The 26,196-nt window shown below is 42.2% G+C and overlaps 3 protein-coding genes across 5 annotated transcripts in view; 1 reads left to right on the top strand and 2 right to left on the bottom strand.

Annotated features, from left to right (window-relative positions):
* The window catches only part of LOC138618619 (phospholipase A and acyltransferase 3-like), a 37,476-nt gene extending 27,711 nt beyond the window's left edge, over nt 1–9,765 (top strand). Inside the window, exons 1-5 of one of the 2 annotated variants that reach the window (XM_069694482.1) lie at nt 6,201–6,290; nt 7,037–7,068; nt 7,310–7,418; nt 7,748–8,016; nt 8,946–9,765. In XM_069694482.1, the coding sequence (XP_069550583.1) occupies nt 7,054–7,068; nt 7,310–7,418; nt 7,748–8,016; nt 8,946–9,068 (516 nt within the window). In that variant the 5' untranslated portion in view covers nt 6,201–6,290; nt 7,037–7,053 and the 3' untranslated portion in view covers nt 9,069–9,765. Of the gene's footprint in view, nt 1–6,200; nt 6,291–7,034; nt 7,069–7,309; nt 7,419–7,747; nt 8,017–8,945 lie in introns of those variants that run through there. The other variant, XM_069694483.1, reaches the window with a different exon arrangement.
* Nucleotides 93–5,532, bottom strand: ints5 (integrator complex subunit 5). Its single transcript, XM_069694471.1, has 4 exons — nt 5,330–5,532; nt 3,790–4,042; nt 1,667–3,643; nt 93–1,296 (listed from the first exon to the last, which is right to left on the bottom strand). Exons 1-4 carry the CDS (start codon nt 5,422–5,424, stop codon nt 577–579), a joined length of 3,045 nt encoding a protein of 1,014 aa, XP_069550572.1. The 5' UTR covers nt 5,425–5,532; the 3' UTR covers nt 93–576.
* A 1,419-nt stretch (nt 9,766–11,184) lies between the features above and the next one.
* scyl1 (SCY1-like, kinase-like 1) lies at nt 11,185–22,696 on the bottom strand. Of its 2 annotated transcripts, XR_011310743.1 has the most exons (19): nt 22,511–22,696; nt 20,840–20,980; nt 19,082–19,204; nt 18,731–18,957; nt 18,560–18,650; nt 18,314–18,469; nt 17,827–17,985; nt 17,559–17,666; nt 17,065–17,178; nt 16,789–16,944; nt 16,501–16,689; nt 15,296–15,371; nt 14,933–15,130; nt 14,614–14,762; nt 14,432–14,521; nt 13,810–14,121; nt 13,198–13,282; nt 12,466–12,805; nt 11,185–11,892 (listed from the first exon to the last, which is right to left on the bottom strand). XR_011310743.1 is itself a non-coding variant. In XM_069694476.1 (18 exons), exons 1-18 carry the CDS (start codon nt 22,616–22,618, stop codon nt 12,681–12,683), a joined length of 2,607 nt encoding a protein of 868 aa, XP_069550577.1. In that variant the 5' UTR covers nt 22,619–22,696; the 3' UTR covers nt 11,185–12,680. The 2 variants fall into 2 exon arrangements, 1 of the variants encoding a protein (XP_069550577.1); XM_069694476.1 differs by having other exon boundaries at nt 11,185–12,805.
* Nucleotides 22,697–26,196: the final 3,500 nt, after the last annotated feature.

Below are 26,196 nucleotides of genomic sequence, written 5' to 3'. Positions count from 1 at the left end.
ACTCCACTGCAAGTTGGTTCTTTGCATGAAGGAGGGACAAAGAAAAAAAAACACATTGTAATGATAATTTTTGATCTTTACTTTGCTGCATTTAAGCGTCAACAAGGATGCTGCATTCAAGGAGCTTTCTAGGACCAAATGAGTATTTATTTTGTTAAGTGGTTGAAATGACAGGTTGTGGGATGTAAGGCATTTTTGTAGCAACAATTTTCAGAACATGAACAATCTGGAAAAGATGCATAACAATCTACAAATGATTCAGCAGAATTTGGTTGTATTTTCCAACCAAAATAACACATTAAGGCTCCATTGTGTGCAGAGCAGATTCTGTATTAACAAAATATACACGTGCCATAAATTTATTTCTCACAGTAACTAGTTAAAAATGTATCAAGTCTAAAAATAAGGTACAAAAGGTACACACATACACATGCACATAGCTCTACTTGTATGAAACTGAACTACAGTGACAGCAACTTTGCAGTCCACTCTTAGAGCAATGTAACGCAGTATTTCCTCTAATTTAGTCTTTTTTTTAATTCCACCTGCTCATCACAGTTTTTTTCTCGCTACCTTTCAGAGCTGGAAGCGCCAGCAGAGGTGTCCCAGTCTGTCAATGTTTTTATGGAGGACGCTATGAATTGGTGCCACGTATCTCGCCACATCACCGTCCCGTGAGAAATCTCTGCAGAACAGGCCCTTCTCTGAGCTGAAGACAAACTTCTGGGGCATGGGCCCGTTGCCCCTCACGTACTCCCACACAGCCAGGAGCAGCAGCCGTACCTCGAAGGGAGTCAGGTGGGGGAAAGCTTCGTGGACGTTGGCCAGCACAGGAGGCAGCAGTTGGCCCTCTCCCATGCAGGACACCAGAATGCAGGAGGCCTGGAGGTGCCACGGGGAGTCTGTGGATGACACCTCGCGGGATGCCTCCCAGTGGGCTAGCAGAGTGGCCAGCAGGCCTCTGAGGACAGCTGAGCAGTAGCAGAGAGCCGGGCGTCCTGCCGCCACCACCTGCAGCAGAGAGAAGAGCACCGGATGGGCCTCGAAGCAACGTCGAATGTGGATGTCTCGCTCCACCGTGGTGCGGGCGTGCTCCTCTGGGGGCCACGACAGCTCTCCGTTGGCCACATCCGGACAGACGTTTTCCACCAGTGTGACTGCGACAACCTTAGCAGCTTCTGCATTGATGGGCGGCGGTTCGTCAGGGTCGGACGGTGAGCGTGATCCGTTGACAGAGCCGCTGAGACCGGAGGAGCTGCAACACTGGACGACAACAGCCAACAGAGTCTGGACGTTCTACAGAGAGAAGAAAGGAAAATTCTGTGTTTTCTGCTGCTTGATGATTACACTTTTTAAACAATTTATTCTATCTTTCATCATTTTTAGGTGTAGTTGCAGGTATCAATAACAAGCACAAACAATTATATGCATTTCTGTGTATTTGCAATATCCATAATTTACTTGAGCCACCCACTAATATTTTTGTATTTTTTTTTTTCCTATCAAATGTTTTCTGGAGTTTCAAGTTCAAACTGACTGAAAAGACTACTGAAATTATATATTCATGACCTACTGTTCATAGAAAATCACTTCCCTAATTGGTTTATGCTGTAGCTTTGATTGCACTGCTGTAATATGTAAACTGTGCTCAGTTCTCATGACTCACCTGGATGACGCCTGATGGGTCAGGCACCTGTGTGGCTGTGCGAACCTTCAGTCCCTTGCCAATCACCCCTGCGTGAAACACAGACCACACGCTCCCAGAAAAATTAACGGTGGTACCAAACCGACAGTTGGTATCAAGTAAAAAGCCTCCCAGGTCAGGGGACACAGACAGGGAAGCCACGGGGGCCCCAGACATGTCTGCGATCTGCCCTCCAAACAGGTCGGCGTTGCCTTTATGTAGCGCTCCCTCAACCAGCTGCTGGAGTACTGCCTTGAGAGTGAGAGGAGAGTACGCTGCAAACCGGGACAGGAGCATAACGGAGCAGTTCACAGCCTCTGCTGCCTGCCCTCCATCTCTACCCACCTTCCCTGCTTCTCCTCTCCGCCGCAGTGCCAGAAAGAAATGAGTCACGGCGGCACGGGAAAGCAAGAGCAAGTGTGCTGGGGAAGAGGTGCGAGGGAGTGGGCTACAAGAAAGGAGCCGCACTGCAGCATGAGATACAGCTGGGTCACCGTGGAGGAGGAGCGGGCTGAAATCATGAAGGTGTCCTGAGACCGCTGAGCCCAACTGGACAGCCATGGAAGACTGAGCACTTGCTGCCCCTCTTCTCTCCTCGTCCTGACTCTGGATGGCTGCAGCCAGGTTTAGCAGCAGCTGCCTGAGCTGCCGCGGCCCCAGGGTGTGCGTATGGATCTGGGCCACACAGCGGGCTACAGCGGCAGGAATGAGTCCTGCCATGCAGGAGGAGAGTGTGGTGTGGAGTTGCCAGGCCAGAGCCAGCTCCTCTGGGTTGCGGGCTTGGGTGAGCAGCTGGCAGAGAGCTTCGGTGGCTACGCTGGGACCCCCGTACACTGAAAGCAGACACAGCAGCTGGTGCAGCCAGAGATGACGCTTCCTCTCCAGTCGCAGTGTCTCAGCACACAGCTGACCTACGTGAGACTGCAGCTCCTCCAAGAAGGGGATGACCCTCTGAGGCTGAGAGAACGCTGAGTGATGAGGGTTGCCTTCAGCGCCATCAGAGCGGTTGAAAACTAGTTTGTGGAGATGCAGGAGCAGCATCTGAAGGAGGCGGTCGCAACCTTCTCGGACTCCCTCATGAGGTGAGGGTGTTGGGCCAGAGATGATGACAGATGCTGGGGTCGCTGTGTCTGCTAGGAATCTAAGGACCCGGGCCCCTCCTGATGGGCTCTGGCTGATGAGGTGCACAGCCAGCCCCAGCATGTTGTCGAGCTCTTCTCTGGGGAAGCCCTGCAGCAGAGCCTGCAGCTGGAGCAGGACAGGCGGCCGTAAAAGCTCTACCAACTCTGCAGACACGGCACCAAAGAGGTTTGGGGACATTGCAGCCAGCTGCAGCAGAAATGGTACAGCAGCACGACGAAGTTGAGGAGAATTTTCCCAAGCGGTTGAGGAGGACGTGGGAGACAGAGGGCTTGATGGACTCAGACTCTCCTGAAACATCCTGAGCAACTCCTTCCGGATGCTGTCAGAGTGGTGTACTGCAAGGTGTCCGAGGATTCCCACCACTGAGCCAATTTTGGGCACTCTGCTGCCTTTCTCCGGTCCCATGACGAGTGGCCCTTGGTCCTTGGCGCCATGAGAGCAGAAGTCCTTCAGTCCACATGCCAGCACTCGGCTGATGATAGTACCCGGGAAGGCAGACCCAATGTGAGCCACCACCCAGTCAAAATGCGGGGAGTGTTGCACCGAGGTGTCCAACAGCGCATCCACACAGGCATCAGGGCACCAGGCCAGCATCGCGGCCAAACACTGAGAGTAGGCCTCCATGAGGGACCGGGTGGCAGCACAAGACATCCAGAGTTGCAGCAGCTCATTGAGGCTGGAGGAGTGGGGGGCCACCCTGCGTCCGGCGTGCTTGCTGCTCAGTTGGCCGAGTAAGTCCACAGCCCAGGTGGACACAAGAGGGGCCCAGGCTCGAGGGTTAAGACGGATGAACTCCGACAGCACGCCATGAACCTCCTACAGACAACCAAAATAATGAAGTCAATTTTCCAAGAAATGAATTGACTCCACAATATAATAATCCACAAGGACTTGATCTGTAATGTTCTTTATTAACCTTTCAATGTACTCATCACGTTAGGCTTTTCAAAACACTGTCCTACCTGTATGATGTCCTCCAGGTTGGAGCTCACCCCGGAGCTGGCATTACCCTCCGTCTCCAGGTTGTGCAGAAAGGCGGACACGTGCTCATCGTACACGCCCCTCAGGTGCTCCAGCACGGCCCCTCGACAGGCCGGGACCGAGCGCAGAAGCCGCACAGCGCAGCGGGCGTGTTCCCGGACACTGAGCTTCCGTCCCTGAACGCTGTCAACGCCACTGATAAAGGACTTGATCTCCTGGGAGAGCTCCTGGGCGCTAGAGGAGGAAGAGGTGGAGGAGGAAGAGGAGGTTGGACAGGATAAAGTTTAGCTTCCATAAGCTAGAACTGTTGAGGAAGAGGAATAAAAAAAGAGCTATGTGCCTGTATGAGTGTGAAAAGAGACTGAAAAGACTTTCAGACTATCCATAGAGATTGATTTATACTAGTAGTAACATTAAAGAGAAAAATATGTCAGGGCGACAACTACATTTACATTATCAATAAATCTGCATATTATTTTCTTGATTATTCACTTTGTCTATGATGTGAAAAAAAAGTAGTGAATAATCCCCATTACAGCTTCACGGTGTCCAAACTCACATCCTTAAATTGTTTTGTTCATTTGAGGAAATATCTCACTTACTAATAGCATAATAAATACAGGTAGCAAAAAAAAAAAACAACAAGCAGCTCATGTTCAGAAATGATTAACTGACATCAAAATATTTATCCATTAATATTCTTTTGATCCCCTTAAAAAACAGTCAGTTGGGATCAAATATATCAGAAAATGAATTCTCAACATTCAGGTGACTGATTAACCGTTTAAATGATTTATCAAGCAAAAATGACCAAATCTATCCTGTTTCCAATTTGACAAATATCAGAACTTGCTGCTTCCCTAAGTTTCATACCTTCATAAACTCAATGTGTTTTAGTTTTGAGCTTTAAGTCAGACAAAGAATTCAGAACTATGAATTCATCTGCAATTTTTTTAATTGATTAATCATTTAGTGTATTACTTAAAAAAATATTCTAGATACCAAAGTGAGAGCTAGCAGACCAAAGCCAATACCATGTCATAAAGCAGCAAATAATCAAACCTGAGAAACTCAACTATGTATAACTTATAATTTGAGATAAAAAAAAATACTGCAGAATAACTTCAATCAAATAATCAATTAATAATTTCGGTTCAACTTGGAAATTATTCAGAATGAAAATAAGTCTAAATTGTGTGTAAAGTAAAAAAAAATAAAACATTTGCTGGACAGTACTTTGTAAATATTTGATTCCCTCCATCTGATATCATTTAAAATATTTTTTTTGAAATTATTCGGGACAAATAACCTGTAAAAAAAATAAAATAAAAAAATAAATCAAGTTTTAGAGTGTAACCCTGAAGTCTGTCAACTTGAGGTGCTTGTACAGAACAGCATAATAATATACAAACTTCTGAGCCGCTCTTCTTTGTACAGTTAACTTTAACATGCAATAAAAACACGTAATAAGAGACTTTTCAGCGTGAATGTTTGTATCGGCTCAGCCGCCTCCCCACTCACCTCAGGGCATTTTGCGGTGTGACAGTGTGCGAGCTCTGCATCGCTTTCAGCGGACTCCCGTCAAAAACCACAGACATCGCTCGGTCGTTTAGCATTAAAGCGTCACATCAAATCCACCTCTCGACTTTGGAGATTCAACAAGAGCGATCGTGGAAGCTTTTTCTTATGTTCGCTTTACAATCTCAGGACAAAATACAACGGCCGTGCGCTGCAAAGCCGGAAGTTTAGACTTCTTCGCCGTTTTAAAAAGGAAACCCGACGCCGACTGATGACCTCACTGGCGACACCTAGCGGTTCCGGCTGTATCTATTCTTTATTTCGCATTGTTCTCCTTAGTACCGATTTTTTTTTACATTGTTTGAGTACAATCAAGTAATAAATTAGGATTAAAAAAAAGAAGGTGAAATTAATTAACTTTAAAAGTTGAATGTACAAAAATGACCATTACTAGATAAATATTGATGTAAAACAAACTAAATTGATTAAAAAAAAAGACATGACAATAATAAATTAATTAATAAAGGTTTTCAATTTTACCCTCTTTTATTCCATATAGCCTATTATGATACCGTCTTCTATTTCCCAATTCAGGTGTTTTACAGAACAGAAAAGAAACAAATATATGATGATCTTTTGGAATATGATGCATTAAACTAAGCAGCAGTAAAGAATCAGTGGTCAACTCAGTTACAAATCAGCTGTCGAGTCGAATCAAACAGTCCTGCACTACTTCTTAGTGAAACTGAAAATATTTTGTAGGGTGTTGTCGCAATTAAGAGTCAAGCAATGCGTTTCATTGTAAGAGATATTGTTGTAGACACGTTCACTTTAGGGAGTGTTTTGGAATGCTTTTATTGTGAAAGTCACGGGGCTCCCCAGCTGATCGCATCTAAAACAGCTGATCCTTCACTGGTAAGCTTTGGTGGCGTCTATCAAATTAAAACGACGTAATCGCTAAAAGGTAAGAAGTAAATCCATTAAACCAACTACGTAAACTGAGCTGTAATGTTTCAGTGATGCCCCGGAGTGTCAGATCTGATGTAATTTGGATGATGTAAACGCATCATCCGACATCCAGTTTTTAATAACAACTAGCCTACGCGAGCTACTTTCAGCTATCATCGCTTCTTGCGGCTTATTTTGTTTGATAAAATCTTTTAAAATTGAATTAAAAACACTGAACCGAGTGTACAGTAGACACCAACTTGGTATTCATCGATCAGTTTTCCATTTTATTTATGTTTATTTTTGAACAACAACAGTCCAGCCTTCAGGAATCTTCAGAGTTTATTCAACTTAATCGGTGGATATGTAACCCAGTTACTGCTGAACTGCCAGGCGTTTCTATTATATTGTCCACTCCGTTTATATCAATCCTATAAGCACATATGAGAACAATATGCCCGACTCACATTACAAGGACTTGTCACACTTTTGTGGTGGCACAGAGTTATAAATAAAGCAGTGTTATAGAAAGTGAAACCTGTTTACCAGAATGACTTGTATACAAGTTAGTGGAAACTAAACCAGGGCCTTGGGAACATTAGTTTGTACACATTAAGGTGACAATGAATAGCTTGCAAGCTACAATTACCTATTCACCAGACCTGTACAGGCAAGAAAAATCTAAATATATATTCTTAAAATTGATTCATATGATTTGAAGTGAAAAAAATATTATTTCTATTTATTATGTTGTGTTTACAGACCAAACAGACGCTGACATGGCCCCGACACTGGTGAGGAAATTATCACTAAATAATGCCTTTTTTTCTGTTTCTATGATCTATTGTAGCAATTTTGTGTAATTATGCACTGAACAACATTTGTAGCCCGGGTATTATTTAATTTGCTTTGATTAAATCTGAGTCTTATCTTTGTTTAAAAAAAAAAAGATTACATCAGAGAGTGCAGTCATGTCCAATGTGCTGCAGTTGTTGCCAAACACACCTTTTTTTTTTTTCTGTCTTTTGATCCAAGTATGATGAGAAGCCAGAGCCTGGTGACTTGATTGAGATCTTCCGGGGCACATATCAGCACTGGGCTTTGTACATTGGCGATGGCTTCGTAGTTCACTTGGCACCACCCTGTGAGTCCACACACACACACACACACACACACACACACACACACACACACACACACACACACACACACACACACACACACACACACACACACACACACACACACACACACACACACACACACACTGACACACTGTCTAGATAGTTGCTCCCGAACCTTAACCCGTGGAACAGAAAGCAGCTTATTTTACAGCCAACACCCTCTGTGGCATGTTGTTTTTCAGACCAGAATATGAGATGAGGTGAATTGTTTGGTTAAACTGATGAACACAGAACATTTAATTTACAAACTCTTTAAAAGTGACCCCATTTTTCTCTGTTTTGCCCTCAGCTGAGGGCCCGGGTGCAGGCACCAGCAGTGTGATGTCTGTCCTGGCCGAAAAGGCCATTGTTAAGAAAGAGGAGCTGTGGGACGTGGTGGGACCCAATGAGTGGAAAATCAACAACAGCCTGGACAACAAGTACAAACCTCGCCCGGTTAATGTCATTGTGAGGGAGGCCTGCGAGCTGGTGGGCGATGAGCTGCCGTACTGCATCTTCAGGGGGAACTGTGAGCACTTTGCCAACGAGCTGCGCTACGGCAAGGCCGAGTCCCGTCAGGTATGTGGACGCACGCTCATCCTTTACATGCAAACACGCAGAAACAGTGGATCTCCACGGGGATTTAGAGCAGAGGCGCTAACATGAAGAAAAAAAAAATGGATCAGGTCTCTATAATAGAGGAATACTGCAAAAGAGGAAAAGCAGCAACAAATATCACAATGTCATCACACTGCTATAGTAAATTAAAGACGGAACAGTGGGGAAACTTTAGAGTACTACTAAAGTAGGGAGAGAAAGTTTAAAGGGGCACCAGGTAAAGTAAGGGATGATTATAGGTGGAGCCAAACTGTACACTGCTGCACACACACGTTAAGAGTTACTCCACTCAAAATATTTTGAGGAAGCCTCTCTAAAAAGTTTTGTCCTTGTGCAGCACAGCGGCAGTGGTCACTTGTTTTGATTGAATGTTTTGCTGTGTAACATGTTTTTATTTTAAAACTTGGTTCACTGATAACAAGGTAATATATTCATGAATTAGCCTGGAACGACCAAGTTCTGGATGCATTTCAATCCTTTTCATTAGTGTTTTCACAATCAGGCAAATATTTAACAAGATGGAGACACACTCTGCATTTGTCTTAAGAAATGTTATAACATTGAATAATATGAACAAGCTATTGATATTCTTTTTTTGGAAATAGACATGGTGATCATGATAGCTACAATCACTTCAATAGCTGTTGTCGGTGAGGGGGAAAAATGATAATGTATTCATGTAAACTTTTTAAATCTCTGAGTACATAAGCTACATATCTGATACCCATTATGTTTCAATAAAAAAATGAGAATATTAGTGGTACACAATCGTAAGCTACAAATGTTCTAATGTATGAGTGATGTATTTACCAGAGCTGTAGATCATTTGAATGAAGTTTTAAATGGACATCATGCTCACCATCTAAAAGATGTCCATTTCCTTCCTGCAGGTGTGTAAGGCCGGAGAAGTCGCCCTGGCGGCGGGCATGGCGGCAGTTCTGGGTTTAGGTTTCGTGGCTCTAGCAGGAGCTCTGTTTGGAGGCAGCAAAAAAGAAAACAAGAACACAGAGTGATTGAAGTCCGTGGTCGCCTGTTCAAGGGATTAATTAACAGATCACCAGCAAAGCCTAACCTGCACCTCTCTTGATCAGTCACAGATAATACTGCCTAATTTACACGCAGATATGTGTGATTTAGCAGGAAATCAATTTAATATCTACTTTGAAAACTCAACTTCACCTCTGTCTGTCCTTCAAGCTTTTCTTTTGGCTCGAAAAACAATGACGAGCTGGTTGGTTTGGGATCAAGGCCCTGGATTTTCTAGACTTTAAAAAAAATTCTACTGACAGCTCATCTTTTAAATGGTTTCCTCAAATTACCATGCCAAAATGAACTGTTTAAATGTTTTCATATGAAATTAAGAAGATGACTGTTGACCTATTTTAGAGTGTGAAAGAGACGGGGCGTTTTCTATTTTTAAAACCTTTACCAAATTACAAAATTATTATAAAAATCATTCTGCCTATGAAGAAATGTATAAATCAAATATGAATGGGTTTGAAGTCAAAATGGGAATAAACTAACACATAGATAGTACATATCCATTTATTGAGGTTCTAAATAATGTAATTGCATTGCATGTGCTCTCTAAATAAGCTAATAGGATGGAAACATTTCTCTCAGAAATGTCATGGTACACCATTTTGTCTTCCTAATATGTTTAATTGTTTGTTAATATTTGTAATAAATAATAATTTGTGTGAATCCTGATGATAGTCCGCATTTGAAGAAGTAAGTCTCAGTAAAAGTGCAAATGAAAAATAATAATACTCCACTACAAGCATGCAAATGTTTGTTTTTCAAAGTACAAGTGATATCAACAAAATATAGTTAAGTATACAATATATAAATATACATTACTTAAAAAATTGTTATAGTTAAAATTGCTGCATGGCTAGCTGCTCAATATAATTTGCCCCACAGTAATAAATTACAATATGATCATTTAGAATTAATAAACCAAGCAATACTCTTAGGGGAAACGTAAGATCTGAAAACCCTGAGAGCATTGTGGTGTAGGGAGGTCATGAGTCTGTTTATGTGCTCATCAATCAGCTGGGATGTACAGTATCCTGCTGCTACATGTGACAGTCACATGATAGCAGCACTGACATCAGTTTGCCTTTGATCTACACAGTCCAATCAAATGCTCAGTTTTGATTTCAGTAAATCTTCAGTAAGGAATCTCTTTAATATCTTCACAGAAGGGACATTCTTTATTGACTTAATTTGTACTAGTGTCAACTACATTAGTTATAGCCAAGTGTACATTATTATTATTATTACATAGCTGTGTTAGAGAAGCACTGAATCTCCTTTTTTTTAAATGTTTGCTTTGTTTCCCCAAAACCAAATTAATAGTTCTACAAAGACTTCGACTAATATTGGACTTTTAGTTAGATCTAAGCCACTGACGGAGGTATAGAGGTCAGCACATGTCTATCTTTAGTAAGAATAATTCACTACAAATTGTGGATCATTTAAAAAACTTTTTCAAGACTTTACAAAAGTTGGTCCAGTTACAAAGATATTTTACAGGGAAAATTCAACAGAGCAAAATACGAATAAGAACAAAGAACACATTTGTAAAACAACGACGTCAATAACCAGCAGGTCACTGCGGTTAGCAGAGCGTTACCATGGAAATGAGGGGGTGTTCAAAGCAAGCCACGGTGTTGGACCATCGACTGTATATAAAATTGGATGGATGGCTAACCACTCTAAAAATAAATTTCAAGCTTATTATTTTCGTGAAACTGTCTACCTTGTATTAGACTAACATGGGAGGTAATTTGAGACATGTTTAACACAATAGAGCAGTCGAAATGTCTGTGAAACCGGCCGCACTTGTGAATCACTTTCTGTTGCAGAGCAACACAAACGGCAGACATCATGGAGGCCCAGAAACTGCCACGTATTTTTAAAAGTGAAAAAGTAAAATCAAAATGAGTTATGCGAATAACTTAATGACCGATTTAAAAACTTTGATTGAATGAAAAAAGTAGATTCAAGAAGCTCCAAGTCTGATTGCCGGGTAAGCGTTCACCCAGTAAATTGATTATTACCTCTGATTTTAAGACGCTGTTATTCAAAAGTAAGAAAACGGCCCAAATCATAGACAGTCAAATATAAAAGAAGAAACAGGCATTTATTTTTGTTTTTTATTATCTCAGAATAGCTCACATGCTACATGATTTGGATTCTCTGTGAAACAATGCATCCAGCCTTCGACGCAGCATAGTTCCTCACATGACCAGACCAGACCCAACCACCCAAAACCAGACATTTGCTCCAGTAGCGATGGCTGTTGATTGTGTGTACTGCCTCTTCTGTAAAGCATTTCTTACTGCTAGTAACACCAAACCAGAGCAATGCCATATCCAACACCGACAGGCGATACAGGGTCACACTGAAGGGTTTGATCTACACACAGTCTGATGCTTTTGAGACATTTCAGGTCCACTTTTGAAATTTTCTCTTTAAATTTTAGAGTTCTTTGATGTGATCCTACAGGGCAGATCTGCAGTTAAATAAAGGCACAAATAAACGATTAAAAGAAGCTTTTCCTTTACTCATACCACACCCAATATTAAATAAAATTACTGAAGGGTACATCTTTACGTTCTCACATTATCCCAAAGAGGTTTAGTAAACTGTGCAGGATCATACAGATAAAAATAAGTGTCAAGACCTTCTAAACAACATAAACCTCGTTCGATTGCATACACCTTCCACAAGAGCAATGCACCTCACAGGAGACAGAAACTAGATTCCTCGTCTTTCCACAGCCCGGCTGCTCCATTATGTGTACGAGGTGCACGTTCTTCACTTCCAGATCTGAAACCAGTCAAATGTGTCACCCGTCAGGCTGCTTCAGTAAAATACAGTGTTGTATGTGCAAAGTAAAGTCAACACATTTGTAATTTTTTTGCCATGAGGCCTTTTGGGAGGCCACACAAATACACAAGAGCATGCATGGACTGATTTTAAAATCTGTTGAGTGACAGCTGAACTAAAACATTCATACCTGCTGTGTGTGTGTGTGTGTGTGTGTGTGTGTGTGTGTGTGTGTGTGTGTGTGTGTGTGTGTGTGTGTGTGTGTGTGTGTGTGTGTGTGTAGGGGGAGGGGGGGTGTTTGTGTGTGTATATGTGCATGTGTACTGAAAACCATTCAGTATAATAATACATGTTTGATTCTGAAATTCTATTATATATATTTCTTTAAAAAAAAAAAGTGTCATTTCTTTTTAAGACAAGATGCACCAGTTATATACATTTAATTTACAACAGCAACTTTATGAGATATGAATAGAAAAAAAAATAAAAGGATCAACTCAGGCCTCTGCTGCAGGAAATGCTGCTCTGTGGTGCTTCATGGTTTTGGATTTTCTTTCTATTTTCTGTCTTTACCTTTATCTCCCATCTGTCAGTCCTTTGATGAAGAAAGACAGAAAATCCAAAACCCAAGAGTCATTAACTGATCAACTGTAACGTTTTCCTCTTCCCAGCCTCCTCCATTACAGTGACCGTTCACAGTTTTCTTCACTGCCAACACCTCTTTTCTGGTCCTTTACTTGTGGAATGTCGAACCTCCTTTCACTACTGCAGTCATTGTTCCACCCTCATCAGTCCAGCTTGCGTGCGCCCAGTTTGAGAGGTCCTTTGGCAGCTTTACGTTCAGCTCGTTTTGCCTCCAGCTCTTTCCTCCTCTCCTCACGTTTCTTTTTGGACAGCTCTGCTTTGCTGAGACCTGGGAGACAACAAACAGGTGGTTTAAAGATTTAGTAGTTGCACTTCAAACCATTTAGGGGCTTCACAAGAGACATATATATTTATAAAAAAAAAAAAAAAAAAAAAAGAATAGTTAAATTCAAATCAATTTAAATTCAAAGGAAGCCTGAAGGAGATCATGATTCAATTTGTGTCCATTTAAAATCACATAAGTGTGGACACAGGAGAAGTCCAAAGTAAAGATTCTGGTGCAGAGCACTTGAAATGATAAAAGCACTAAAGTAAAGCAAAGTAAAGCAGATGCAAAGTGTCCTGAGATAACAGAGCAAATAATACACAGAATGTTGGATTTGTTTGCTTTCACTGGGAGTGCTTGCTGAACAAATAGTGTCTAGTTTCTGAGGGACTTACTCTGGCTTTCATCTACCGACTCCCAGCTCTCCTCAGCTCCCCAGTCTCCTGTTGCCTCTGCACCCCAGCCATCTCCATGACCAGTCTGTCAAGGAGAAAATGCAACACAGACATCACTGAACAGGCCCCAGCTCCTCAATATATACAAAAAAATGTCATGCTGACGTATTGTTAAAATAATCTTATTTATCAATACTCAGCTAATTTGGCACTTTAAAAGCAGTTTGAAGATTGATTCTACTATTCATGCCGAGAGCTGATCAGAATCCTTCCAGCATGCTCGCAAAGAGATTGCAGTATTTTGACCTCATTCAAACAAAGATTTGTTTTTCCATCATTGAACTTGGATCATTATCTTCAGCACCAACTGCTCTAAAAAGAAAATTCAGTAAATCTTTGTAAATCTGATGGTATTCAAATGTTTAATCTATATAAATAATTCATAAGAATGCAAATTATATGTCCATATTATTACATTTTTATTGTTTTTTTCTGGGATGCGTTTCATCACTTTTAGGATTCACAATTCCGCGACATTCTGTTTATATCAGATTTCATCAGCACCAACTGAATCGATCCCTTTTCTGTACATTTGCCTGCCTGTGCTCTCACCGTGGTGGCAGCAGTGTTTCTCTGGGACACGTTGGCAAACAGATCGTTCGGATTGGTCCCCTTCGCTGCGGCGCTGCTGTCCCAGTTGTACTCGCTGGCTAACCGCACCCCTTCGGGCAGGGGGAGCGTCTTACTGGCCAAGGTTGTGTCCGTCTCCTCCTCCCCCCAGTCGTTGCCCCAACCTTCCTCGCCCGCAGAGCTCTGACCCTGGCCTTCCTTCTCGTTGGACCAGCTGTCATCAGCGTCCCAGCCTGAACTGCTCCAGTCAGCGCTCTGCTTTTTCACCGCCATGGAGGTGGATGTCCGACTCACCTACATATTAGAGGGAAAATTCAAATTAAGACCAACGGCAATTGGGTAAAAGTTCAATTTAAATTTGTATCCACATAGAGGACACTAACTACACTGTTAATAAAGTGACCAACATTGTGTGGGATTTTTGTTGTGGTTATTTCATATCCATGTAAAAAAAAAAAAGTGAGCCCCTATTTTCAATTCCTTTTGTTCTCATTTGTAAATGTAGGAGTAGTGCTAGGAGTTTCACCATTACTACTCACAGTAATATCAGTAGTGTTAGTAGCATTAGCATAAAGGTAGTAAAAAGGCAATTAAAGTCTCATACTCCTCTGTCACTGGCCTTCTTTTTGGATGATGCTATTCCAGACCAGTCGGTGCTCCAGTCTTCCTGCTCGGTGTGAGCTTTCACTGGCTCCTTTGAGGCAAATAGTCGACAATTTATCAGACCTGTTGCAATTATTTAAGATTATGTGACATATAATGTATATATACAAATAATAATCCCACCTCCAAATTTCCCCAGTCCTCTTCTTCATCCCAGCGGTCTCCTATTGGCTCCTCATCATTTTCTGTGACTTCAGAAGTCGGCGATTGGTTTGCGCGATTAGAGGCAGTATGGCGAGTCAGAGAGACTTGTGGAGTTTTATCTTCAGAACCTGCAAATGAAAGAAAAACAAGCGATAAGATTCCAGATGACATATGTGGGACTTTATCAGGACCTGGTTTATTGAAACATGAATTTGAGACCAAAATAAAGACACAATGAGTGAAAAAAAAACAACCATCTACTCTATTTCTTCTGCTGAATGAAATATGATAAGCCTACCTGGGGAAGGTGCTTCATCAGTGGCACTAGCGGGGCTGGTAGTATTGTCAGGCTCGCTGCCCTCAGCTGCTGCGCCCCCCTCTGTCCCCGGAGCGTTGCGGATCAGCTTCGACGTTAGCGAGGACATGCCGGTCACGGCCCAGCCGGCCCAAGTAGAGGAGGCACCCGCAGGCTGAGCACACGACGCCACATCCTTTTCTGCAGGGCAGACAGGAGAGTGGTTTTAGTTTTAGGATCTCGGAAAAATAACTACGAGACATGTGTCGAATCATTACGATACAAATATTTGAGTCAGAGAATGGAAACAAACATGTAACATGTAATGGCAAGTTTGTCACTAAATGAGTGCAGTTTGCTCCGTACCTATCTCAGCCAGTTTGGTTGGGTCTTCTGACACAGTCTCCAGCTTGGAAAGGAAACTTTTGATGGCTTTGAATGCCTAACAGAGAGAAAAAGACAAGAAGGCTCATTATGGGTAGAAATATGTATCACCAGAGTCTGAAAAATTTATATTTAAATGGCTCTGATTAAATAATTCCATTTCTAAAATGTTTTGAATCATATGAATTGAATTTGTATTATTTAACTTGAATAATTGCTTTGAGAAACTGAATTTGAAGAACATAATAATAAATCTAAATCATTAGATTGAAACTCAATTTCAATAAACTTGAAACTAATGTATGATGAACTTGAATTAGAATCCATTTACTCTTAAACGAAAAGGAGTTCTGTCTGAATCTGTACTCGACTGCTTTTACTCAAAAACCTGGATGTGAGAGACAAACTGAAATTGAACATCGAGAACTGAATTCGAGTTATGAGAATTGAAAGTGGAAGTAAATAGAGAGGTTTCAAACCGTTTCAGAGCAAATTAATTCAATTCTATAATATTACATTCAGTTTAATAAAGTAATTAATTCAGCGTATGTTCTTTAGATTCAGTTTCCAGTGATAAATCTTTCTTTCTGTAACACGTCCTAATCAGAGATCAAAGAGCAACTTCCAGTGACCACAAAATGTGCTGAAAGCTGACAGCATCCCAACTCAATGTTGACCCATTTACTGTTCTTAGATCAGTTCACATACTTACAGATTCTCATTAACTGCTTTGGTTGAGAAATTTCATGAAGGATTAAAGATTCCTTGTCTGTCGGTCAGAAATAACAACGCTTTCCTTCTGACCTGTCTAGTAGTCTAATTCTAAACAGACAGGGCAGTGGATGCGTCTCTTATAGTGTTAACATCTCATGTTACTCTAAGTGAAGCAATCAGACTACAATACTAGATGACTACTGCCTTGCTGAATGTTTTTCAGCACTTGCAATTGACTGAGAGCTCTTTGTCTTCACTTTATCCTTTATCAAGTTTGCTATTTGGTAACAGTCACAACTACTGAAAAAAATGTGTTTTCCAGCTGATAAATAAGAATCTTAAATACACTTGATATAGTTACATTTAATAATGAATTAGATAAGGCAGAGGAAATCTGTTCTTTTACAGCTGCAGCAGTGATTTAGCAGATAAAGAGCAAAGGCCTAAAAAAAAAATACCCTGCAGTCACGTACCTGATCCCTGACGCTCTTGTCAGGGTCAACAGTAATGGCACAGAGGGTGGGCAGGATCCGGGCAGCGATCTCCGTTATGCTGTAGAAGTTATGTGTAGCTGCAAATCCCAGCACGCCAGCAGAGCGCGAAGCGGGGAAGGGGTCTTTCGTGGCTCGTGAGAAGGCAGATATCAGAACACGCTGTCGAGTCTGTGAAGAAACGGACGATTGTGAACTGTGATTTCAGTGTTGTTGTTTTTTTTTTAATGAAATGTTTAAGTGTGGCACAGTGACAGAGGTGGGCTTTACCCCAGCGTTGAGGTAGGAGGCAATCTTTCCCAGACAGACAGTGGTGTTGCACCGGATTGGCCCTTGTTCGTCTCTGGCCTGCAGCCGGGCGAAGTGACGCATCAGATCCTGGTTCAGGTTGGTCTCATTCAACTTGGGAGCCAAAAGCAACATTGACTGAAGGGGGGAGGGAGAGACAGATAAGAGTTATGTCTACAGCAAGCTGACAACACAGTACTCAAGTAATATTGTAATAACACCTTCTGTTTTGTGGTTGAAATCAAGTGTCCAAACTACCTTAACAGTCTGTTCTCTGATGGCGGGGTTGGTGTCTGTGAAGCCGTGAACAACGTGAGGGAAAATCTGGGAATTGACTGCTGCCTCGTTCAGATACTGAATGAACTGCTCCATCTGAGAAAGAGAAACATGGAAAAAGAAGAGAAAACGTCAAAGTGAATACATGTTTTCATCCTTTAGCACAGACTTAAACACAGTTGTTTATTTCACCCTAATTTCAATTGAAGTTTCTCTGTTTTTTTGTAAAAAATAATGGGGAAATAAAAATCGAAAAACACAAATTTCTCGTAAAACATTTACCTCGGTCAAAGCAAAATCTCTAGGACAGGACAAGACAATATTTAAAACGATCAGAAACACACATTACACATTCAGACACACGTCAGCTTATCTCCAAATTAATGTGCTTGCTGGTGTTCTGGAGTCTAATTCAAGTCCTGAATTTGTAGTAAATTGGACACATCCCAATGAAACAGGCCTGGAAAAACACAGACCTGCTGCAGAAGTCGTATCCTCATAGCTCGGTCTGTGGAGGAAAACATCTTCACAATGACGGGGATGATCTTCTGTTGGTATTCTTCTGCAGACAGGAACTTCCCCACCTGGCACACAGAGATGAGATCAGAGAGATTAAGGTGTGACTTCCAAAATTAGATGTAATATGTTTCACTTTTTTTTTTATCCGACTGGCCTGTTGATTTTCTGGAACACTGTCTGATAGTTAAAAAGGTGTGATAGTTGCCTGTAAAGGGGAGGGTTTACCTTGAACAGCGGCGTGAGTACGACAGCACCCGCGTTGCCAAACTCAAAGGCGGTGAGCAGTTGAGGCAGGACCTTGTGTTTACAGAAGTCTTCAGGGAAGGAGTCCAGATTGTCACTGAGATCCTGGAAGAACTGCTGCTTCTCAGCTTGCTCCTTCATCTAGAGAGTGTGGAGAGGCGCTTTGACTTCTACTGTTATTGGAATCTATTGTATACAATAATCATTTCTTTTGCTGGAACATTAAGACTTGATTTTCAGAAACATATGGCATGAATAACTGCTAGGGTTGAAGTATGGCATAGTTCCCATTGCTGAGACAGCACAGGTTGCCTCTTGCTCAGCCAGCCATGTACGCTCAAGACCGCTGCACAACATCTTAAAACATTTTGCCTTGGTGCCAAGTACTTTTGCCTGTGACTTCACTGATAGGGGTTTCACTATAAGTTTAATAATGTCCAAACAACACTCTTTATGCGAGTCTGCAGACCTGGATCTCTTCCAGGAAAAGGTTGCTCTCCACAAAGGTGTTGCTGAGGAATCCCGCCGGGGCCTTACAGTTCTGGAGGAAGCGGGCCGGGTTTGGACGAGCCCGGGGGTTGGCCCCAACCAGCTCACAGTAATGTGGCACCAGGGCCTTGGGGATCTGTGGGCACAGAAAGAGAGAGAACACAATTCTGAGCAACAATTCTCCATATCACAGAGAAAGATTCATTTACACATTAAGTAGACATACCTTTCCCAGTGAACGGAGGGAGGAGGTACGAGGAAGTGGCCCGTTAAACACCTCCCAAATCAGGCAACCTAGTCTCCACACCTCCCCCGCCCTACAACAAAGATACATACAGCTCAAGGCAAACGTTTCCACAGAAAACTGGGCAGTTTTGTTTAAAAACCCCTCTCTCACCATTTCTCTCCACTGCTATTGGACATTTCTGGCGGGTCATATTTCTCCATTTCCGGATAAACAGCCTTTGGGGTGGGGAGCGGGACCCCGCTCGGGTCACCCTGCTCGGGGGCCACATGGTCGAGGGCCCCTAGCTTCCACTCTCCGGCTCGATCCACAAAAACTGCCCACATGCCCAAGTTGTTATGAAGCAGGTGGCAGTCGTTGACCAGAAAACTCAAAGCTTTCTGTAGGAGGCGGCAAGCGGCAGAAATAAAGACAGTGAGACGGTGTTTATAAAGGAGAGCTGACAGAAACTGCTCAAGTAAAGCTGCCCTGAAAGTATCAGATGGTGCATTGTGCTGTCCTCACCACTATCTGGTGCAGTCCCCAGGAAACCTCCAGTTCCCCACCACTCCGCTTCTCTGCCTGGGCCTTCAGGTGGACTGCCAGCGGTGTCACCTGCTCAGTAACCAGGTACAGGCTCTTGTCTGTCTGTAACAACAGCAAGCAAGATTATGTAACCATATAAACTATAATCACAATTCTAATAAAAAAAATAAAAAAAATTACACTTCTTCATATTTTACAACAGGATTCATGGTAAACAGTAAAACAATCTTTTATTATTATTTTGGGGATTAATTTCCCATTTTAAAAAAATATACAAACATTTATACTACATAACAGTATTTTATCACCACCAGGGATTTCTATAAAAATAAAGTAAAAGTTGAGACAGAATTAGACCTACTAACTATAGCAAAGGAAACACAACACAGGCCTGTATATACAGTAACATTTTAAAGGACTTTATGATCAGTATCATTTTTAATTTAAGAAGCTAAACAAATTCATAGTTCTGTCTGGTTTCGGGCGTTCAGCAGTACGCAGCTTTAGAATTATGACTAATTCTAATCTAATCATTCTAATGATGACTAGTTATGACTTATTGTAAGTCACTTTGGATAAAAGCGTCAGCTAAATGTAATGTAACTAAACAACCAATAAATACGGACAAGGTGAAAGAAAAGTTATTGTACTTGGTTTTGCTGGTTATACAGTCATATTTCTCTTCACAGGGTTCATTTCAAACTAGGGATGCACGATAGTTTTGCAGATGACCAATATTTTCCAACTCTTTTGGCTGACTGCCGATATTGATATATGCCCATATTTTTCTTCCACCTACTTGCAGAGACCAATAAGTCTCCTGTAATTTAATTAGCATGCCAGCTCTGCCTGCAGCCTGCTGGCAAAGACAGATATAGAATACAATGGATTTCCAAAATGTGCACATTCACATGGCAAAAAAAGAAAACATCAACGTAGGTTGTGGAAAACAAGCCTTTTTTTTTTTTTTATGGAACATTTACAACAAGACTGTAAAATGATCCAACCTTTAGAGGCTTGCATGATCCTGTCAACCACTGCAAATAACAACTTCGCTATCCGTTTCAGACACTTACAAAAAAAAACCTCCACACTGCAGGCACAGCTTTGTACCCTCTTTCATGTTGGACGCAAGAGAGGTGATGATGTCGCATTGCACACGCCCTCATCCCGGGGACACGGTGTCAAGCACTTAGTCAGGCGTCGAGGATTTAGGCACAATTAAAGGGTCATTTTAATCGATAGAAATATTCATTTTGGGACGATGAAGATATTCTGTTTTAAAACCCTTCTTGGCGTGTCGATGTGAATCCCTATACCAAACTCTTTCTTTTGACACCCGATGTTACACATGCTGCAATTACAAGGGTGAAAGAGTACAGATATAGTGCAGTATAGTTGGACTAATAGTTGAGCTATTATAAAATATATTCTAATATAATCTACAATCTAATTATACTCTTAGTGAGCACAAAAACACGAGAACTCTAAGAATTTGCTACTGCTACACTAGTCACTGTGACTCCTGTACAAATAAACAGCCTACAGCAGCCAATTCACACTCACCTCCATCTGAACAGAAACGTGCAGAGAGAAGCAGATGATGGCGATGAGACACAGTTCATTACATTTTGTACCATCTCACTAATAAAGTTCAATAACACACCTCTCGGGGAATGACGGTGTATGTGGAGCAAAACACGATTAATTGCAATTCCCGCTAATAAAAACACATACTTCCAGTCCGTCGACATAGGCCAGGATGTTGGGGTGACGCAGGGTCTTCATACGCTTGAAGGCGGCCTTGGCTAGCTGAGTCTGCTGCTCCGTTCCCTGGGCCACCTCGTACACAAACACAGACACCGGCTCTCCGCTGGTCTGTGGAGACAGGTTGAGGAGGAAATTAATCACTTGCATCACTGATAATTACCCGTATCGAACATTTACCTGCAGTTAAAAAAAAAAAAAATCAAAGACCTATCGACATTACGGGAACCAGAGCCCAACAAACCAATGACACAATGTTGAGAGGTTGTGTCATATTTTGACACGTCTGGTCAACGTAGAAAACAAACACGCGTGATAGAATAAGGAGATTACCGGTTAGGTAGTTTAGTATGTGAAGGGCGGAACAGATAAAGTTAATTGAATGCCACTTTCCGAACTCCCACGCCAAGTAAATACGGTCAGCAAACACGGAAGCTAAGGTTTCCCAGTAAATGGTCTTCTGCAGTGTTAGCTTCCTGCCTCGTCTGCTGACTTGTTTGTTTGGGCATCCTGCGGTTTGGTAAACACGACTTATTTGAACTGCCGTTTCCTTTTTTTTTTTTTTTGTCTGCTAATCATCTTTGGGTTTCAGAGGGAATGATACTTAGATAAGCACATCTATTTTTGATCCAAATGCACTACGTCGCTTCGGGACATGTTCTTCCTTTTGTGAATTTGAGACATTAAAACAAAATCACCTTCCACAGGCTTCAACCAGTTATAAGTAGTTTCCAGTTTTTTTTGGTGTATCTGTATTTCCTTTTCTTTGTGGCAGTTTCCATCATATTCTTCTGAAAGCTGCATAGCTTGTGACTTTGTGGTGACTTGCAAATTTTCCCCCATTCGGCCCATAGTGTTGGCAGCAAAAGATGGTGACAGGCTAACCTGCACTTGACCCACGTATGTATGGTCAAACACAGCCTCATCAGAACAGCCCAGCCTGCTTTCTTCACAGCCTTTTGGAAAACGCCAATTTTAGAAAAGGGTCCCGCAGTGTTTACTTTTCAAAACTAAAGTCAATCGGAAGCGTGGGGCGTCATCTCAGCATGTGGGATGGTGCGGGACAACATAAAATGTCCCACGTAAAGTGGGACACGTGGTCATCCTACAGGTCAAGCTGACGAGAGAACGAAGGTGGATCTCGGCTGTCACGTGATCGCGCGGTGAGGAGGACGACACGCAGTACAGCTTCGGCTCGTCAGTCAATAACCGAGACAGTGGGTTGTGTTTGGTGCCGTCAGGCAACGAGGAGTGAAACCGTTATTAATGTGATGGAGAAAAACAACAACAAAAAAAACAACACAGATTCAAAACGACCCCCCCCCCCAAAAAAAAAACAGCGTCGTTAAGTCGGCTGTAACGAGGTGACGTGGCGAGAAATACGTGTCTGTGTCCGGGAGTAAACACGAAGCCAACCTAACGACAACAACAACACAACACAAGACAAACCACAAACATTTAACTCGCTCCGACACCGAATTAGCGGAAAAGACCACTAAAACGCTCAAATATCTGACGCGTGACCTAAATGTTGAACCAAAGCAGCGCGCAAAACTCGTCGGCTACGTGACGGGCCTCCGTAACCAAAGCGAGCTACCGCTAACCGTTAGCCGAGGATCGGCAGCGGTCTGCCGCGTTTACCTTTCGCTTCCCCCGATGCAGAGTCCATATTCCAGACTTTTCCTGGCTGTCTGGGAGAATTTCATAGGCAAAGTCTTTGACAGGATCCCTGGCGAAAAAGGACCACATCTCCCCTTACCTCCACACCTCATCAAACACACACACTCACAGCCTCAGGAGAACCAAACAGACTGATGTCAGAGGCTAAGCTACTTAGCAAAGGGAGAAGGAGGGGGGACGGATGCGAAATGGCTCCGTGGGAAATTTGATTCTCCACATTGGTTCCCAGATAGGTTGTGACTCACAGTCGTTGCATAGAAAAGAAGAATCAGATTTAATCAAGATAAAAATCCCTCTCAATGTCTAGAAATAGCCACGATCTAAATTTCGATGCAAACCCTCTGTCGGTGAGTCCTGACCTGATTTTCTTGAGGTAGCCTCGCATTTGCAAAACATAATACATTTTAAAACCCATCGTTGGAAGTTAAAAAAAAAAATAATGACGGGCCCCTGGGCCACAGACCCCAAAGGCATAACTGATTATGTGTTTTTTGTTTATGGTAATTTAATTAATAACAAATTTGCTTTGACGTATGTAGCCACAGCATTACGTTTTAAAGGAGGTCCTATATCAGCATCTGTTGTGTGCAGTGTTTTGCCCAAATGCCCTTCACGTCCAGTAGTGCTGGACTGACGACAAACAACCTACTTCACTGTCCCCGGGATCAAGAGTCTTCAAAGTTAAGATGTTTTATTGGTGAGACATTTTCACATCACATTGACATAACATTCAATTTGACCAAAAGTCAGAATGTTGTTAACCCTCCTTATCTAGAACACAAACGTTTATGTTTATCTTGCAATCCAAAAAAGTCCCAATATGAGAGGATGTCCAGGGGACTTTACCTGATTTACACCCTCTGCCCCCACCCCACCATGTACCTATTTGTAAAGATGATTTTTGTGGCATTTTTTTGCCTTTTAGCAGATTGTGCAGTGGAGATGGAGAGGAAATATTGGGAATAGAGCAGTGAAATGACACGCAGCAAAGGTCGAACCTGCAACCGGTCAGATTTGCGAGTGCGACTACAAAACCTTCATTTCGCTGCATGTCCTTCCCACATTTCCTGTCTCTCCCTCTCTCATTGTCCCTTTCAAATAAAGACAACAAAAAAAGCCAACAGAAGACATCTTAAGTGAGTGATAGAAGATAAAAATGTAACAGGACCTTACATACAGGAGAAATTATTGGGTGGGGGCCGGTTGGGTTTCTGCTCCTCGTAATAGATTTACCAGGTACACAGGCAGGGTCCTCTCTGGTTCTGTTCTCCATAGCAGGCAGCAAATCACAACTTCTTTTTTTAATATTAACTGACCGTGTTGGATTAAAATGGCCACTGCAATATAGGATTATAAACACAAGTAATGCATTTAGACAGCTTTCTAGTTTATTTAATTGTGTTTAGTGTTATTTTGTGTTTAGATGTATTCCCCCTCCACACACACACACACACAAAATCTCATGTCAAATATACTGTATGTGATGCTGTCATGACATTTTATCTTTATTCACAAATTAAAACTTTACCAATGGAAAATCTGAATTAACAGAATGAATGAGACAACGTGTAGATGTTTTATGGAAACATTGAAGCCGTTCTGACTCAACTTTATTTTGCATTTTATTGAACTTTGATTTTGCCATTATAATATGGATACATAGTTTTGTGACAAACAAATCACACCACCGTGCTGGAGAAATTATTGGCTGCTGAGGGATGTTTTTAGTCGACGTTTACAGTGTTGTCACTTCAAATAGACTCAGGATTTGTCCAGCATGTTTAAAAACATCAACTATTCTTTATACTGCAAAGTTGACTCAACTTACTGAGATTTCTAAATAACCGCTTTCACTTTATAAATACTTTTCTACATTATGCATTTACAATTGTGCTCTTTTAGCCCTTACATAGCAAACCTTTTCCTGAGTAACTTCACATTAACTACAAAACGAGCAGCAACTACAAAAGTAAACCAGTGCGACACAAAAAACATGCTTACTGTAATTAACAATTTCCTTACAAATTATTATTTTTTTAAACATTACTTCACAACTTTATCCTGCAGCAACAAGGTTTTTTGACCAAGATTATTCTTTGTAATTACAAAACCCATATTTAACTAGTCACACCCACACAGCAAACTCAAAAAGCAGACACCGCAGGGACTCGAACCCTGTCCTCATGGAGTGCCACCACCGGAGTCTTTTGCTTTTTTGTTGTTGCTATAAAAGGGCGAAAGCAAAACCTGAAGGAACAAGGATTTTGTTCCCCCAGGAAAAGAAAACCCCTCAACACCTGGTCGCTACATTATCCTGTCACCACATGGGGATTTCGCTCGGTCACGAGGCTGAAACTAGAAGAAAGAGACAACTGGTTTCCCCAATCCCCGGCATTCCCCACAACGACACGGCATTGGTGTACGATTGTTTTCAAATTGACGAAACCACGGTACCAGCGTCCCTGGCGGTACTCAAAGCGCCTTTCCCCCCTTTGCAATTCGGCAGGACCCACGGTACATGACCAGTGAAGGCTTTCCTGCCAAGTTTACGGCTGTAATGGAAAGAAGACAAACAATTTAAGCCCCACCCCCCCTCCCACAGAAACCCCCACACTTGCACTAATACTCAATTGTGACACATTATGCCAAGATGGTCATTGTTTACCGCGACAGATGTAGCAGCATTTACCACAGCTATTCTTCCTCAGTGATGCTCAATTCCGCAACGGCTAAAAGACTGAACCCTAGAGGCTGGTTGTACCAAGTCATCCCAGATGTTAAAGTTGCCTGGCTCAGTAGAAAGTTAAGCTGAATGAGAAATCTGAAAAGGGAGAGAGAAGAGTGTTGCCCCCCCCCAAAATACCCCTGACCATATACGACTGCAATGTTTGACAACGACTTCATGAACATGTTGTGTTTTACGAATAAAATGTTATGCAGAGCTGATGTGCATGCAACATACTGAGTTACACATTAAAGCCATGGTATGTTAAAAGAAAAATCAAGGGAACCGAAATTACTTAACTTAGCACCCACGAGACTGAAGTGATGCAGTATTAGCGAAACAAGCTTGCAGCTCTTGATCTTAATGTGACTGGATTCTCAAGAGTTTCATCACAGGTTAGGCCATCCCAGATGACAAATAAAAGACAATTTTAGGGTAATTTCACCTGAGAAACCAAAGGGAAAAGAAAAAAAAGGCAAACACACAAACACACAGAGCGGGGCTTCTGCGAAGGACGTCAGGGGTTCAGATTTAAGCTCAAGTGCACAGGGGGTTGGTACTTCATTCAGGGGCCACACTCATATTCGCGGACAGCTTCCACAGATGGCTTTGCATTCAGAGGCAGGCGAGATCGGAGTGGACAGACGAGAAATGATCTGAAACAAAGAGTGATCTACACAACACACCCACCACACAATACTCAAAGATTCGAGTTCTACTCATCTTATGGTCTTAAGATGCAAAGCAACAGGGCCCAGAGGCCAAAGAGGAATATGCTAGTAAAGCATTGTTACTGATGATTTGAGGTTAACATAAAGCCAGTTCCAAGATGTCACTTTGTCAACTACAACATTGCAGAAAGTAAGCCATCGTCTTACTACATGCTCCGGGTTAGAGGACTTGACTCGTGCTTGATTGAACC

Source organism: Brachyistius frenatus, unplaced genomic scaffold (genome assembly GCF_029030835.1).
Source record: "Brachyistius frenatus isolate BFR_SWC_R1_liver_20210118 unplaced genomic scaffold, ASM2903083v1 Contig_17, whole genome shotgun sequence".
Taxonomy (NCBI): Eukaryota; Metazoa; Chordata; class Actinopteri; family Embiotocidae; genus Brachyistius; species Brachyistius frenatus.
The sequence above is the reverse complement of the archived record's forward strand: the minus strand, read 5'-3'. Positions and strand labels throughout refer to the sequence as shown.

What these genes read in the sequence shown, in the direction of transcription:
- ints5 (XM_069694471.1), bottom strand. Translation starts at nt 5,424, where the DNA reads ATGCTAAACGACCGAGCGATGTCTGTGGTTTTTGACGGGAGTCCGCTG. An exon ending in ACCTGGAGGACATCATACAG is followed by an intron (nt 3,644 to 3,789) that starts GTAGGACAGTGT and finishes GGTTGTCTGTAG; the next exon opens with GAGGTTCATGGCGTGCTGTC. An exon ending in ACCCATCAGGCGTCATCCAG is followed by an intron (nt 1,297 to 1,666) that starts GTGAGTCATGAG and finishes TTCTCTCTGTAG; the next exon opens with AACGTCCAGACTCTGTTGGC.
- scyl1 (XM_069694476.1), bottom strand. Translation starts at nt 22,618, where the DNA reads ATGTGGTCCTTTTTCGCCAGGGATCCTGTCAAAGACTTTGCCTATGAA. An exon ending in ACAAGAGCGTCAGGGATCAG is followed by an intron (nt 15,372 to 16,500) that starts GTACGTGACTGC and finishes TCTCTCTGTTAG; the next exon opens with GCATTCAAAGCCATCAAAAG. An exon ending in AACCAAACTGGCTGAGATAG is followed by an intron (nt 15,131 to 15,295) that starts GTACGGAGCAAA and finishes TCTGCCCTGCAG; the next exon opens with AAAAGGATGTGGCGTCGTGT.